General features: G+C 62.5%; 2 protein-coding genes across 5 annotated transcripts; one reads left to right on the forward strand and one right to left on the reverse strand.

The window, feature by feature from the left end:
* Positions 1–146: 146 nt before the first annotated feature.
* CFB (complement factor B) lies at positions 147–10,275 on the forward strand. Its single transcript, XM_090028162.1, has 18 exons — positions 147–415; positions 1,152–1,367; positions 2,085–2,270; positions 2,692–2,865; positions 3,472–3,567; positions 3,789–3,925; positions 4,077–4,215; positions 4,648–4,800; positions 5,334–5,435; positions 5,901–6,038; positions 6,527–6,624; positions 7,812–7,929; positions 8,192–8,351; positions 8,501–8,580; positions 8,749–8,861; positions 9,208–9,340; positions 9,415–9,464; positions 10,040–10,275. Exons 1-18 carry the CDS (start codon positions 352–354, stop codon positions 10,199–10,201), a joined length of 2,319 nt encoding a protein of 772 aa, XP_089884288.1. The 5' UTR covers positions 147–351; the 3' UTR covers positions 10,202–10,275.
* Positions 10,276–10,546: 271 nt separating this feature from the next.
* Positions 10,547–15,685, reverse strand: NELFE (negative elongation factor complex member E). Of its 4 annotated transcripts, none has more exons than XM_090028199.1 (11): positions 15,554–15,685; positions 14,377–14,460; positions 13,980–14,052; positions 13,276–13,421; positions 13,087–13,161; positions 12,932–12,966; positions 12,366–12,577; positions 11,443–11,587; positions 11,177–11,231; positions 10,949–11,051; positions 10,547–10,702 (listed from the first exon to the last, which is right to left on the reverse strand). In XM_090028199.1, the coding sequence occupies exons 2-11, from the start codon at positions 14,449–14,451 to the stop codon at positions 10,629–10,631; spliced, it is 993 nt and encodes a 330-aa protein (XP_089884325.1). In that variant the 5' UTR covers positions 14,452–14,460; positions 15,554–15,685; the 3' UTR covers positions 10,547–10,628. The 4 variants fall into 4 exon arrangements, with proteins under 4 accessions (XP_089884325.1, XP_089884324.1, XP_089884326.1 ...); XM_090028198.1 differs by having other exon boundaries at positions 15,658–15,679; XM_090028200.1 differs by lacking the exon at positions 15,554–15,685 and adding an exon at positions 15,430–15,453.
* Between the last annotated feature and the right edge of the window lie 29 nt (positions 15,686–15,714).

Below are 15,714 nucleotides of genomic sequence, written 5' to 3' on the forward strand. Positions count from 1 at the left end.
AAACCAATGGAGGGGTTGGGGGGGGGGAGGGTTAGGCCGCACCCTCTGCCTCCCCCGTCTCTTCTTCCCAGAACTCACCTGCTCCACCGCCCCCCTCCCCCCGGGGTGACCCTCCCCTCTGTCCCGGATACCTGGGTTCTCTCTGCATCCCCCCACCCCTTCCTCCGCAACCAGGGAACGTCCCTTCCCCCACCCTGCGGGGAATCCCCTCTGTCCTCCCCAGGGCTCTTTCCCAGAAGGGGGGGTGACGCAAGAGCAGGGCTGCCCCCCCTCCAGGCTTCCCTCCCCAGCCCCAACCCAGCCGGACAGACGAGGCAGCTGCGAGGGAAGAGGACGGACAGACAGACAGACATGGGCCCGAGGGCACTGATCCTGATCTTGGCCTGCCTCCTGCTCCTGGTCCCGGCTGGCTCCGGTGGGTGCCCCACACCTGCCCCCCAGATTGGGCTGGATGAGGACCTCTCCCTACCTGCAACCTTGCCATGGGCATCTCTGGGTGCTGGGCATGGGACCAACTCTGGGATGGGTGGAGAGGGCCAAGTGGAACAAACCCCGCCACTCACAACCCTCAGGATCAGGCCTGGATTGGGACCCTCAGTAGGGACTGGATCCTTCCACCCCCCTGCAACGTCTTTCCTGGGCCCCACGATGTGACCAGGTCTGGGGTGGGGCCACAGCCAAGTGGAACAATGCCTCCCCCAAGCCACAGGATCAGGCCCCCCAGCTCTCATGCTCAGGCCCAGATTAGGCCTAGATTGAGACCTCCAGCCCCCTCCCTGGATCCTGCCTCCAGGATTGGACCCACATAGGGACCCCTACCCCCTGGGATTGGGCCCAGATTGGGACCACTAGCCCTCCCCAGGCTTGGGACCCGCTACCCCCAGGATCAGACCCATATTGGGGTTCCCAGCCCTCCACAATCAGGCCTGGATCAGCACCCCCAGTCCCTCGGATCAGGACCCCCTCAGTGCCTCCCCCAGAATCAGGCCCTCTGCCCCAGGATCAGGCCATATCAGGACCCCTGTCCCCCCCGGAACACGCCCCCTGCCCCCAGGATCGGGGCCCCTAACCAGCAGGTGGCCTAGGATCGGGTCCCCACCAACCCTCCAGGATCAGGCCCACATGACCCTGGCCGTGCTGTGTCCCTCCAGGGGCAGCAGTTGCAGCGGAGGGCAGCTGTGACCCGGCGGTGGCCCCGATCCTGGGCGGCAAGGCAGAGGTGGTAGATAGGGGCCGGTGGCTGCGCTACATATGCCCAGAAGGGAAGTACCCGCACCCCACAGCCCTGCGCGCCTGCCGCAGTGGCGGCACATGGAGCGCTCTACGGGACGCCCGGAACCGGGCTGTGGCCCAGGCCGAGTGCCGAGGTGGGTCTGGGCAGGACCTGGAGGTGGGATGGGGTCTGTCTTGGGGGGTCTGAGGTCACCAGTGGGGCTGAAGGTCACTGAGAGGAGCTGGGAAGTCCTTAGGGATTTAGGGGGTGTCTCAGGGGGTCACTGGGATGGTCTGGGGGGGGTTAGGGTCACCAGGGAGAGAGGTGGGGACTGGAGGAGGCAGAGGGGTTTTGTGGGGATTGGAGAGAGTCTGGGTTTGCTGAGAGGGTCTGGGGGATTTTGGAGGGTCTCAGGGGGTCCGGAGTCACCGGAGGGACTGGAGGGCTGGGGGGGGTACTGAGGGGGTCACTGGGAGGAGCTGGGGGGTCCTCAGGGATTTAGGTGGGTTTAAGGGGATGGCTGGGATCAGTAGGGGGGGATCCTGGAGGATTTTAGAGGGTTTCAGGGGGTGCTGGAGGGGGGGTTGAGGAAGGTCTAAGGGTGTCTGGAGGGAGTCTCTGGGATCACTGGGCGGGCTGGGGGCATCGGGAAGGGTACAGGGTGGGAGACTGGAGGACAGGGATGCAGGGCCGGCCAGAAAAACGGGAGGGTGGGGGCAGTGTTGGGAGGGTCTCAGGGGTGTGGGGACCCTGTGGAGGGGCTAGGGGGTCCTGAGGTTGTAGGGACCCTGCAGAGAGGCTGGACGGGTATCCTGGGGTGACTGGGGGGGGGGATCAGCGGTCCCAGCTGCCCCTAACGCCTGCCTCACAGCGATTCAGTGCCCGGGGCTGGTGGAGTTCCCGCACGGCTCATGGTGGCCGCGCCAGGACAGGTACAACGTGAGCCAGGAGCTGACCTTCTCCTGCTTTGACGGCTTCACCCTGCGTGGCTCTGGCGTCCGCACCTGCCTGCCCCAGGGCACCTGGAGCGGCACCCCTGCCGTCTGTGATGATGGCGGTGAGTCGGGGGGTGGGAGGATGGGGCAGGGGCATCTGCCAGCCTAGACAGACAGACAGACACCCGGCCTCGCACAAGCAGGCACTGGCCGTAGCCACACGGACCAGCAGACACCAGGCCCCAGACAGACAGGTGGATGGACAGACGCCGGCCCTAGAAAGACAGACAGATAGCCCCAGTCGGACAGACAGAAGGACAGATGGACCTTGGCCCCCAGACAGTAGCCCCAGGCTGGCAGCCAGCCAGCCACCAGTCCCACACATGGGAATGCGCCCACGCTGGATGGACAGACGGACCCTGGCCCCAAAGGAACAGACATGGCGGGTGGGGGATGGACAGATGGAGAGCTGGGTGGGAGGCCAGGGAGGGAACGGGATGCACCCCTGACCCCTCACCTCTGACCCATGCCCTGACCCCCCAGGCGGCCACTGCCCGGCGCTGGGGGTTCCGGTGGGGGCCAGCGCAGAGGGTGGGGGCTTGCGGGCCGAGGACAAGGTGCGATACCGGTGCCAGCCTGGCCTGGCCCTATTTGGCTCTGCACAGCGCACCTGCCTGGAGGACCGCACCTGGAGTGGGGCACCCCCCCTCTGCCGCAGTGAGTGTTGGGGGGCTGGGAGGGGTTCTGGGGGTCACCTGAGGGGAGGCTGAGGGGGTCTTGGGGGATTTGGGGAGGGTCTAAGGGGGTTTTGGGGAGGCTGGGGGGTGATAGGCTTACCAGGAGGTTCTGGGGGAATCCTAGGGGATTTGGGGAGGGTCTGTGGGGTCTTAAGGGGGCTGGGGGTTTGGGGGGGAATCTGAGGTCACAGGGGGTCTGGAGGACTTGGGGGGGTCTCGGGGGGGGTTGGGGAGTCTGGGGTCACCATGGGGGCTGAAGGCATTTGGTGGTGGGGTCTGAGGTCACTGGGGGGGTGGTTCTGGAGGGGCTGGGGTGAATGGGGGGGTGTGAGCACTCAGGTGAGCTGGGGGGGCACTGGAGGGATCTCGGGGGGGGGCCTAGAGAGGCCCTGAGTCCCCAGGGGGGCGGGGTCTCCTCTGCCACCATCAACACCTGCGGGGGTAAGGGGACCCCCCCCCCCCCGGCACTTTACCTGGGGTGGCCTGGGAGGCCTCCCCAAAGGCAGGAGGCTTGGGGGGATCCCAGAGGTGGGGGCAGGGCTGGGAGGGGCTGTGCTGACCACTCCTCTCACACTGTGCCCCCCAGCACCGTACGCCTATGACACCCCCCGTGATGTGGCTTCCGCCTTCCTGGCCTCCCTGTCCGAGACCGTGGAGAAGGCCGAGGCCAACAGCTCCCTCAGTCAGTTTCAGGGAGAAGGGGCTGGTTTGGGGGGGCAGGGCTGGGGGGTAATTTTAAGGTGGCAGGGGGTGAGGGAGGGCCAGGGGTGGGTGGGGCCAGGACTGTGTTGTGGGGGGCAGGATAGCAGGGAACTGTGGGTCTCTAGGAAGGGACTGGGTGCCAGACTGGGACTCTCCAGGTTTGTGGGGGGCAGCCGCCTGACTTCTGACCCTCGATCCCAGGTGACAGCCAGAAGCGGCGCATCCGCATTGAGCCAGGTGGCACCATGAACATTTACCTGGTGCTTGATGCTTCTGACAGCATCGGCGCCGACAACTTCACCCACGCCCGCGACGCCCTCAGCCAGCTTGTCGAGAAGGTGGGCCCCCCGACCTGCTGGAAGCCCCCCAGGGTCCCCCAAATATGTTCTTCACATCCACCCATGACCCCCCAAGCCACGCTGTGCCTCCCCCAACCCAGTATCTGCCCTTCCCCCACCACTGCCCTCCCTGATGCCATGCCTCTTCTAGGTCTCCAGCTACGGGGTGTTCCCACACTACAGCCTCATCACCTTTGCCAGCGAGGTCCATGTGGTCATCAGCACCCAGGATGCCCACAGTGCCGATGCTGACTGGGTGCGTCGCCAGCTCGAGGACCTCAAGTACGCGGGTGAGCAGGGCTGGGGAGCAGGGGTGTGGAAATCCCGGGCTGGAATGGGGGAGCGGGGCAAGGGCAGGGGCAGAGGCAGAGAAGGGAGCAGGAGCTGGGGCTGGAGGGAGTAGTGGTGCAAGAACCAGGGCTGGGGCAGGGGCAAGAGCTGAGGTTGGAAGGGGGTGGGGGGCAAGAGCTGGGACCAAAAGGGGGCTGGGGGGCAAGACTGGAAAAGAGGGAAGACCATAGAGCAGCCAGGGGAAGAGAGACTAGAGTGTCCCCAGTGCCTACACCTCTGTGTGGTGCTATGGGGCCATGTGAAGGTGGAGGGTGGGACTGCACCCAGCCAGATCTGCCCCCTGGCCCCTCCCATCCTGTTCCTGCCCTCAACCCCCAGGGGAGACAGAGACCCCCACAGGTCAGGCCCTGACTGCCCTTATTGCCCCCCAGACCATAAGTTCAAGGGAGGCACCAACACACGGGCGGCGCTGGAGGCCGTCTACCACATGCTGGTGCAGCAGGAGGAGGAGCAGCTGCGGCGTGGCCCCGCCCCGGCCCCTGTTGTCAACTCTACCCGCCACGTCCTGATCATCATGACCGATGGTGAGTGGGGCCAGACCCCTGAGACCCACCGATCACCCCCTGGACTCTCCAGAGCCTCCTTGAGCCCTCTGGCACCCCTGAGACCTCAGTGACAAGCGCTGGTCCTCTCCAGACCCATCCTGTGCCCCCTGACACCTTCCAGACCTCTCCGCTACCCCCGAGACCCAACAGGCACCCCCTGGACCCTCCCAACCCCAGTACCTCTTGGATTCCCCCCATAACCCAGCCCCCTCTACCCTCCCGTACCCTCTTGGGTCTCCCTTATACCCCAGATCCCCTAGCCCTCCCCTGGACTGTCAAACTCTCTCCTGCCCCAGTAACCCCTGGACCCCACCATACCTCACTGACATCTCCTGGATCCCCCAAGCCTCCCTTGACTTCCCCCCAGACCCTCTAACTCCCCTCAGACCCCCCTGACACCCCTCCCCCACCCCCAGGCTCTGCAGCAGACCTCCCTGTCTCCCCAAACCAGCATCAGGGCCCCCCCCAGCCCCCCCCAGTCCAGCTAGAGTCCCCCCTTTGCTCCCCACCAGGCAAAACGAATATGGGGGGATCTCCAGTGCCCGTCATCAAGCAGATCCGGGAGATGTTGAGCATTGGCCGCGACTTTCACAATCCCCGGGAGGATTTCCTGGGTGAGCAGGGCTGGGGGTATTGCGGGTGGAGGGAGAGTTAAGGGATCTGGTGGGGCCACGTGGGGAGGAGTGGGAGCTGGGGGGCAGAAGCCAAGTGTGGGAAGGGCAGGGGGTGGTCTGGCTGGGTGCAGTTCCACCATCCACCACTGGGGACCTCATAGCTCCAAGTGGTCTTGTAGGTACTAGGGACATTCTGGCCCATCTTCCCTTGGCATCTATGTGGTCTCCCCCCTCTTCCAAGGAGGTAGCAATGGGGCCTTGGGGTCCCATACATGTAAGATTTCAGGCTGGAGGGGGTCCATGTGGTTCAGCTCAGCTAATGTGTATGTATTCAAGGGCCAGGGTCCATGGGGTTCCAAGCTCACCCTGTGTGGTATGTGGCATGTCCCAAATGAGTACATGTTCAGGCTGGGGAGGGGATCAGGGTCTGTGTGGTTCCATGCTCACCTGCATGTCATGTCACAGACATATATGTGTTCGGTGTGGGGGCCATGGTGCACCTGGAGAACATCAATGAGCTGGCATCACAGAAGCCTGATGAGCGCCACGTCTTCTACCTGCGCGACCTCACCGACCTCCAGCAGGCCTTCCACGACATGATTGGTATGCCCACTCCCCAAAGGACCCAGGCATCTGGGAAAGGTCCGCCTCCGCAGGAGATCCAGGCATCTGAGAGAGTCCCCATCAGCCCCTGAAGGGGACCCAGACACCCAGAAAAGCCCCCCCATCTCAGGGACCCAGGCATCTGGGAGTCCCTGCCCTCTACCCTCCGGGGACCCAAGGGTCCAGGAGAGCTACCCCTATCCCCCCTCACACACACAAGGGATCTAGGTGTCTAGGGGAGTCCCCAGGCATTCAGGACATCCCCAACCATTTGAGAGACTCCCTCTACCCCCAGGGGACCCAGGTGTCCTGGAGACACCCTGTCATCCATCTGGAAGACCACCCCCTCTCTACCACCAGGGGATTGCAGCACCGGGGAGACCCCCCCCACACTTACTCCAGGTGACCGAGGCATCCTGGAGACACTCCTCTGCTGAGCAGGGAGAGAACCCAGGTGTCCTGACCCCCGCTTCTCCCCACCCCTGCAGATGAGAGCGAGACGTTGAGCATGTGTGGGCTGGGCTGGGAATTCGAGAAGGCCAGGGACCAGCAGAAGAACCCCTGGCACGTGGGGATCACTATCACTGTGAGCATGAAGCCATCACCCCCCCACAGCCCCTCCCCTTGCCCCTATCCCAGGCCCCGCCCCACCCCACTCCCATGTGACATCAGTGCCCTTCATCCCCCTTATGTGACACATATACCCCCCTGGGCCACACAACAGGCTCATTGTTATTACCCATTGCCTGTTACCATTGCCATTATCTATTGCCATTGCCTATTTACTACCAGTGCCTATTAAGTACCTATTAATGACCTGCTAACTACTTATTAATGACCTGTTTCTATTAACACCCTTGCCTATTCATTGCCCTTACCTTCTGCTATTACGTATCATCAGGGGCCCTGCTAGTGCTTATTGTCTATTGCTATCACTCAGCTCTGCAATCTCCATCCTTGGAGGTTTTGAAGACCCATGTAGACAAAGCCTTGGCTGGGATGATCCAGTTGCTATTGCTTCATTGTCTTTGGACCTGCAGGGAGTTGAAGGCTGGTATTAAATCCCACTCAGTTTTCCCCTCTCCAGACCACATAAACCCAGCTATGGCCTGTGTGTTGCCATTACCTATTTATTACCCATTAATGACCTACTGATACCATTGTTGTTGCCTATCAATTGACATTACCTCCAGCTATAACTATCTTTCCTGCTATTGCTTATCTGTTGCTATCACCTGTTGCTACTGTCTATGGCTCTTAAGTATTCCCCTTGCTGCTTCCTGTCCCTGAGGCACTATGTTGTGGTCTAGCTGGACAGTCCTGGCGTTCAGAGGCCGGTCCTGGTCCACTGGTGGGAAATACACTGAGCCTCAATGCAGGGCACAGCCTGGCTGAGGCCCTGGCATGCCACCCTGCCACCATCCCCACCCTGGTGGGTGCCCTGGGATTTCTCTACGGTCAGCTGAGACTATTCCTTATTGCATTTCACTGTTGCTCTTGCCTACGGTTGCAGCTTCATGCTGTCAAGCTGCCCCCGGACACCCAGCTGCCGCCCCCAGCCCACCGTGGCCACAAATCCTCTGCTTCCAGCTCCCTGCTCTGGGGTTGCTGGCATGGGGGGCATGAGGGCACTGTTCCCCGTTCTCCTTTCGCCCCTTGTGCGAGGCCCCTGTGGCACCCATGGGCTAGTGTGAGGCCAGCATCCTCTGTGCAAGGCCAGTACCCCCGTGTGGCACAAAGATGCCTCCACCTGACCCCTCCTCTCACCCCTAGCGCCCGGGCAAGGGCCGGGAGACATGCAAGGGGGCGCTGGTGTCGCCGTACTTTGTGCTCACGGCCGCGCACTGCTTCACCATAGATGATAAGGCCAGTTGGATCACCGTGGACCTGGGTGAGTCAGGACACCGGGGTTCTCAGGGCAGGGGGTGGGAACCCGGATGCCTGGGTTCCTTGCAAGGCGAGCTGGGGCTGGGGGCGGCAGTAGGGGGTCTGGGAGCCTGGACACCTGGGTTCTCTGGAGACAGGGCAAGCCCCAGACACCCGGGTTCTGGGGTGGGGGACGGGGGGGCTGGGAACACAGACGTCTGGGTTTCCTGTCCTGGGGGGAGGGCGGGGGGGAGGTTGGCAGAGCCGGACGTTTGGGTTTCGTGCAGGGGACCGCTCACAGCCAATGACGGTGGAAAGGCTGCACTCGCACCCCAGATACAATATTGGGGCACAGGCGAGCGCTGGGATCCCTGAGTTCTACGACTACGACGTGGCCCTTGTGAAGCTGCGCAAGGCGGCGCGGGTGGGGATTGACAACGGCGTGCGGTGAGACCCTCACCCCCCCCCCACATAATGGTGCCTTCACTCCTGACCTGCAGCCCCCTGTCCCACCACCAGCCCTGCACGCCTGAGCCACAGCCCTCTGCTCCCCGTTCCCCTGTAACTCACCCCCTTTTTCTCCCTCCTTTGGACAGCCCCATCTGCCTGCCCTGCACTGAGGGCACCACACGGGCCCTGCGCCAGCAGCACCCTGACACCACTTGCAAGGACCATGGTAACGATGCTCACCCCCAACCCCCTCCGCTTGGCTGGTCCCCTCACTCCTGACCCACAGCCCCTTGCCCCCCCAGCTTGGTGGTGTGCCTCACTCATGACCTGCAGCCCTTTGCCCCCCAGGCCTACCAATGCCCCTCACTCCCACCCCACCCCCTCTCCCCAACAGAGCAGATGCTTCTGAACCCGGGTGATGTCGGTGCCTTTTTTGTGAACCAGCACCCGCGTGATGGGCGCCAGGTGCTAGAGCGCAAGAATGTGCTCATCAAGTATGGCGACAAGGTGAGAAGACCTGGGTGTCTGAGGATCAGAAGTCATTGAGCTCTGCCTCCTGTGGCAATCATCTCTGAACCTTGGGCTATGACCTCTGACCCCAGGATTATGACCTCTGCTCCCAGGGCATGACCCCCTAATCTCTGTGGTCACAATCTCTGGCCCCTGCTCCCTGTCACTGGACTGTGACCTCTCTGGAGTTGCAACCTCTGTCCCCAGGCTTGTGAACTTTGCCCCCTGTTCTCTGCCCCTCCCCTCCCCACCATGGCCCCGACCTCTGCCACTGGGAATAGTGAGGCTCAATCTCCAGCACCATGACCTCTCACCCTGGGGGCCATGACTTCTGACTCCACAGCGGCAAGCATGTGAGGCAGATGCCCTTAAGGCCACCATCTACCGCAACGTGACCCAGACCGACGCCGTTGTGACCCCGCGCTTCTTATGCAGTGGTGGCATTGACCCCTATGTCGACCCCAACACCTGCAAGGGTGAGGCCCCACCCCCTGCCCCCACCCCTTGACCCCCCCCAGAGTCCGCCTCCTGATCCTTCTCTCCCCCACAGGAGACTCCGGAGGACCGCTCATCATTGCCAAGGGCAAGCGCTACATCCAGGTGGGTCCACAATGCACCCAGCTCTGGGGCACAGGGGGATTTTCAGTGGGTCCTACGAAAATGGCCACTCAATGGACTCCCCCACACAAGGGAATTATGTGTGGGGGGGTGGAAATTTCAGGGGGTCCTATCAAAATGGAGACCAGTCCCATCATTCCCCCCCGTGTAGAATGTGGGTGGCTGGTTGGTTGGGGAGAGGAAGACGGAGCCATTTTGGTAGGTTTTACCAACATGCGAGCTGACGCCAATACCCCCCAGGAGATATGTCAGTGGGTCCTACCAAAATGGAGGCCAATCCCAGCCCTGGTCCCACTCCCCCCTCAGCCCCCACCCCAACACCCTCCAAGTGGTGACTGCTTGGTGAAGTGGGGGCCATTGTGGTGGGTCCTACTAAAATGGCGACCCACCCCATGCCCTCCACTAGCCAGCTGGGAGGAGGGGGGGGTCCTACTAAAATGGAGGCAATCCCAGCTTGCCTTAAAACCATCCAGAGATTGATAGAGGGGCGGGGGAGGGAGAAGAGGCCCATTTTGGTAGATTCTACCAAGACAGCGGCTGACAGCAGCATCCTGCAGGTGGGTGTGATCAGCTGGGGTGTGGTAGACGTGTGCCGAGGGCAGAAGATGCAGGGCAAGAATCAGTCCCCGGCCTATGCCCGCGACTTCCACATCAACCTCTTCACTGTGCTGCCCTGGCTGCGGGAAATACTGGCCGATGAGGACCTCGGCTTCCTCTGACCCCACAAAGTCTCCCCAGCTCCCTACCTCCAGCTCCTCAAGGAGGACAATATGGAATAAACTTGGCTACCAGATGGCTGCGGGTCCCCATCTCCTTGCCAGGGGTCACTGGGAGGGCTGGGGGCAGTAGGGGGTGCCAGACCTGAGACAATCCCCCCCCCCGGGGGTGCTGTGGGTCTGGGGTGGTGGAGCAGCTACGTTGACCCAGGTCTAGAAAAGGGAGTGGGGGCTGGGAGCCTGGACACCTGGGTTCCATACCCTGCTCAGGGAGCCTCCCAGACCGGCGCACACTAGGCCTGGCACCCCTGGGGGTGCGGGAAGGTGACTAGAGCTCAGGGAGAGAAGCACAGGAACGTCCCTTTAATGACAGTAATTAGCAAACGGATATACAAACAAGCCCCCAGCAGGAGGGGGAGGGGCAGGGGGGTCAGAATAGGTCCTCGTTGTAGACGACTTGGGTGCGCTTGTCGCGGTGGGAGCCCTTGGCGCTGTTCTTGACGGCTGTGCCCAGGAGAGAGAGCTTCAGTGGGGATGGAACTTAGGTGTCCGGGCCCTCAGTTTCCCCTGCTCCCATCCCCTAGACCCCAATCCCCCTCCCACAGAACCCAGGCATCCAGGCTCCCAAGCCTCTCTGCTCTCACCCCCCCAGACCCTCTTCCCCCCACCCAGAGAACCCAGGCATCCAGGCTCTTAGCTTCCAGCTCCCACCCTGCAGACCCCAGAGAACCCAAGTGTTAAGGCACTTACCCAGCGACCCCCAGACTGACTTGCCGGTGGCAGCATCCAGCATGGGCTGCTTGCGGGCGATGCTCACCTTGAGCTGCACATCCTCCACCACTGCTCCATTCAGCTGGGGGGAATCAGAGAGAGCATCACACCGAGCCCAATGCTCCCCAAAACCAGCCACGGCTCCTGTCCCTGTTACGCCCAACCCTGCCCCCACACCAGAGTCAGCCGCATGCTGGGGGTCGTTACCTCAGCAATGGCCTGATCAGCTGACTCCATCTTCTCATAGGTAACGAAGGCGCAGCTAGACAAGGAGGGAAACTGAGTCAGATGCTGGCCCCCTGACTTAGCCAGCAGCAGCCTTATACCCACCCCACCACTTCCCAAGCCCTGCCCTTTACCTCAGCCTCACCCCCTTTGTAGCCCTGCCCAGGTCTTCCCCAAGCCTCTACTCTCCACCCCAGCCCCTCCCCCTGCCTAGCCCTAGCCCTCCCCTCTGCCCCATCAGCACGCACTTGCGGGGGTTGTCCATAGAGATGTCGATGATGGTGCCAAAGGGAGTGAAGGCAGAGCGCAGCAGCGCCTGCGTCATGTCGGCCCCATAGACATAGACCGTGTTCCCCTTGCGTGGCGCCCGCCGGTCTGGGAATGAGTCTGAGCCTGGGGAGGGGGGAGGAGCGTGAGGGGGTCAGGGAAGCCAGCTGTCCAGGTGCCCTGCCCCGACAAGCACCAGGGAGAACCCAGGCATCTGGGGACCCCCTTATCTTGTCCCCACACCACCAGGGGAGAACCCAGGTGTCCGTGCTCCCAGCTACCTTGCTCTCACCCGCCATCCCCCACTCCCCTCCTACAGAAACCAGGCATCCAGGGATGCCCCATCTCGCCTCCACACCACCAAAGGAGAACCCAGGCACCTCCCCTCCCACTCCCACACTGGGAGAGAACCCAGGCTTCCAGGCTCCCAGTTCCCCTGCTCTCACCCCCCAACCCCCACTCCCCTCCTAGAGAACCCAGGTGTCTGGGCTCCAGTGGCAATGCACAGGGGATGCATGTGCACCCCCTGCAAGCGGTGGTGCACCCCCGGAGTGGCCATACTCACCACTTAGGCGATAGGCAAGGGGGGCCTGCAGGAGTGCCAGTGCCCCCCCTGCAAGGTCTGGCCAAAATCGCTGCAGCCGCTCCCAGAAGCAGCTGCAGCCACTCCAGTGGGATTGGCTGTGGGGGGAGCCCCCCCCCCCATCAGTGGGACAGGTCACAGGGGGTATGTGCCCCCCCTGACTAAGGCACCACCAGTTGCCCATGCTGGGATCCCCCTAGCTAAACCCATTAAGCCCCAATCTGAGACCTGGGAGAAAACACAGCCATCCCAGCCTCCCTGCTCTCACCCCCAGCACCCCCTCCCCTCCTGGAGAGCCCCGGCATCTGGGCACAGCCATACGGCGGAAGCTGCTGTCACGGTCTCGATCACGGTCCCGGTCTCGGCTGCGGTCACGGCTACGGTCGCGATCCCTGTCCCGATCACGATCACGGTCCCGGCCACGGTCCCAGTCGTAGGCGCTGCGGGGCCCCTCACCACGCTCAGGGTCCTTGTCGCCCCCGCGGGGCCCGTCCTCCTCACTCTCCCGTAGCCGCTCACTTGAGCTCACAAAGCTGTGGGGGCAGGGCCCACAGATCAGGGGGTGGGGCTATGGGAAGAGGCACTGCCTCCTGGGAAGGGGAGGAATACCTGGGGGTGAGGTCTCTAGGTGAGTGGGTGGGGTTGCAGTGGGGGTCCCTGGTGGGCAGAGTCTCCTGGAGGAAATAAGGTCATTGGGAGGGGAGGGAAATCTCTATGGGGTGGGGTTAGGATGGGGTTTTGGGGGTGGAGCCTCACAGGGGTGGAGGAGATGGAATCTGCCAAGGTAAGTGGGCACGTTTAGAGGTGCCCCTGGGGAGTGGAGTCTCCTGGGAGGGGGCAGGGTCATGCTGGGATCCCCAGGGAGGAAGCAGGGGCTTTGCTCTCACCTGTCATAGAGCGACTTCCTCTGGGGGCGCCGGGACTAGAGCGAAGGGAAGGCAGATGAGGGTGGTTACTCAGGGCTGTGGGAACTCAGGCACCTGGGCTTCCAAGCCCTGCTGCTGCCACCACCCTCCTCTGGAAAACCCAGACGTCCAGCTACCTCTTGTGAGTCGTCGTCAGCCGAGATGCTGCGCTGGAAAGGCTGGAACGTCGGGGCTGGGCCCTTCTCTGGGTCCTACAGGGAGGCATGGCCATGAGGGGCAGGGCCTGGGTTGGCCCCACCCCTGGGTGCTCAGGCCCTGCCCCCTGATGTTCTGCCCTGTCCTGGGCCCAGGACCTGCGCCCTGACCTTGAGTTTGCCCTCCAGGGTGCGGGAGCGCTTGAAGCCCGAGTTCTTGTTCTCAGCCTTGATGGCACTGATGGCTCCCGTCTTCACCAACATCTTGGCCTGTTCCGTGGCTGTGGCCGTGTCCACCGCTGGCTGGTCTGAGATGGCTGCCAGGAGTGGGGAGGGGTGGGGGTGGAATGGAACCTAGGCATCTGGGCTTCTAGCACAGCCCTGCTGAAGCCCCATGACCCTTGTGGCAAGGAACTCAGGAGTCTCGGGATGTCAGTCAACCCGCTAGGCCTTGCTTCCCTCCCAGCAGGGAACCCAGGCGTCTGGGATTGCCAGCCCCATTCTGATCCATGGGTCTCCCACTAAAAAACCCAGGTGTCTGGGGTGTAAGCCCCACTCAGATCCATAGGATTCCAGTAAGACACCCAGGCATCTGGGTGCCAGCACCATTCAGATCCCCAGGTAAAGAACCTTGGTGTCCGGGGCATTAACCAACCAACCTACAACACCCGCCTGCCCTCTTAGCCCCAGGAGTCCGGGACGTGAGCTAACCCAAGACTCACTGCCTTGCCAGCAGGGAGCCCAGGTGGCCGGTGGGCAGCACCCCACCACACTGGCTCCAAACTCCTAAGCTCCTTTGCTCTCTAAGGAAGAAACCCAGGTGTCTGGGCTCCCAGCACTCCCCTTCCCACAGGGAACCCAGGCGTCCAGCTCACAGCGCTTGATGCCGCCTTGGCTGGTCTGGCTGGTTGAGCTCTGCTGCTTCTTCAAAGCCATCAGTGCCTTCTTCTGTTGGGTAGGGGGGTGAGGAAAGAGGGACGCAATTTAGTGGGGGGTGCCCCCTCTTCCAACCAATCCAACCACCCACTGCCCCCTCAGAGCCCCCCAGCACCCTCAGACCACACAGAGCTGAGGGTGGGGCCTGAGAAGAGCTGGCTGACATCTCCAGCCCCCACCCCCTCAGCTCAGACCCCTTCCCCACTGCCCCCTCAGACCATCTACTGCCCCCTCAAACCCCCAGCCCAGCCCAGAGACCCCCCCAGCCTGCCCCTGCCCCTCTCAGAACACCCACTGCCCCCCTCAGTCCCCCCAGAGCCCCCCTGTACCACCCACCTTCTTCTTAAGCTTGGCGAACTTCCTCTGCAGGGCCTCCTCCTCCTCACTCAGCCCAGGCGGCAGTGTAAGCATGGTGCCAGCCTGTCGGGACAGTGGCCCACAACGCACTGTTACAGCCCCCTGCCCTGTCTTGGTAATCCTGAGGAGGGGGATGGCTCACAATGCCCTGGGGCCTATGTCCATCCCAGGGAGCTGAAGTGACTTCTACCTATCCCACAGTGCTCTGGGGCTAACATTAAGCCCACTGAGCATGGGTAGCCTCCACTTTTCCCACAATGCCCAGGGTTCTATGCCCACTCCACAAAGCTGCATCAGCCTCCACCAGTCCCACAATGCACTAGGGTCCACGGACACTCCACGGAAACTGGTCAACCCCTCTATCTCTTCCCATAATGCAATGGGGCCAAGGCCAACCCTGCTGGTCTCCAGGAACTGATCACCACCCCCACAGTGCCCTGAAGTCTGTGCTATCCCCTACTGAGCCTGAGCAGTCTTGACTATCACTTCCCACAATACGCTGGGCCAACGCCAACCCCTGCTGGGCCCAAGCGGGCCAATTGCCAATCCCATGATGCCCTGGGGCCTATGCCAGCCCCTGCTGGTCTTTGGGTAGCCCATCACCAATCCCATGAAGCCCTGGGGTCTACATCAACCCCGCCAGTCTCCAAGATGCCAGTGCCATCTCTGCTGGTTTCTAGAGACCTGCTGCCAATTCCATGATGCCTTGGGGCCTACACCAACTCAACAGAGCCTGAGCCACCCCATGACCTGCTCCCACAATGCCCTGGGGCCTAAGCCAACTCCCATGGACTCTGGGAACCCACTATCAATCCCATGATGCCCTGGGGCCTATGCGAGCCCCCTGCTGACACTGGGGAGCCCCCCACCAATCCCATGATGCCCTGGGGCCCATACCCACAAAGCACAGCTTGGGCCACCCCAGGACTTACTCCCACAATACCCCGGGGCCTGTGCCAACTTCTGGGCCTCCCACAATGCACCAGGGGCCCACCCGAGCTGCTCCCATGATGCCCTGGGCTCATGTTCAACCTAAAGCAGGGGCGTCGTCCCAACCCGCTCCCATGATACTTTGCGGACCGCCCCGCATCCCGGGGGATATTACGAGGGATCCCCGTCCAGCTCCCCCCCACCACCGCCCCTTTTTGACCCTTACCGGGACCCGTCCACGCCGCTCCCCGCCGTGCCGGGCCCTCCCCTATTTGCGCGGCCGCAGCCTAGCCCCGCCCAACTCTTCATTTGCATACTCCGCCGACCAACCGGTGTCCATTGGTGGAGGAGGGGCTTGACTCTGCAGCCGACCATTGATGGAGGAAA

The sequence above is a fragment of the Crocodylus siamensis genome, chromosome 15 (assembly GCF_052110815.1).
Source record: "Crocodylus siamensis isolate JL-2025a chromosome 15, ASM5211081v1, whole genome shotgun sequence".
In the NCBI taxonomy this organism is placed as follows: domain Eukaryota; kingdom Metazoa; phylum Chordata; order Crocodylia; family Crocodylidae; genus Crocodylus; species Crocodylus siamensis.

Excerpts from the sequence above, each read along its gene's own strand:
- CFB (XM_090028162.1), top strand. The coding sequence starts at position 352 with ATGGGCCCGAGGGCACTGATCCTGATCTTGGCCTGCCTCCTGCTCCTG. Across the intron at positions 1,368-2,084 it reads GGCCCAGGCCGAGTGCCGAG|CGATTCAGTGCCCGGGGCTG; the intron begins GTGGGTCTGGGC and ends CCTGCCTCACAG. Across the intron at positions 5,436-5,900 it reads TCCCCGGGAGGATTTCCTGG|ACATATATGTGTTCGGTGTG; the intron begins GTGAGCAGGGCT and ends GTCATGTCACAG.
- NELFE (XM_090028197.1), bottom strand. The coding sequence starts at position 15,422 with ATGAGCCCAGGGCATCATGGGAGCAGCTCGGGTGGGCCCCTGGTGCAT. Across the intron at positions 14,461-15,329 it reads GGCCCCGGGGTATTGTGGGA|GCTGGCACCATGCTTACACT; the intron begins GTAAGTCCTGGG and ends CTGTCCCGACAG. Across the intron at positions 13,162-13,275 it reads CCCTGGAGGGCAAACTCAAG|GACCCAGAGAAGGGCCCAGC; the intron begins GTCAGGGCGCAG and ends GCCTCCCTGTAG.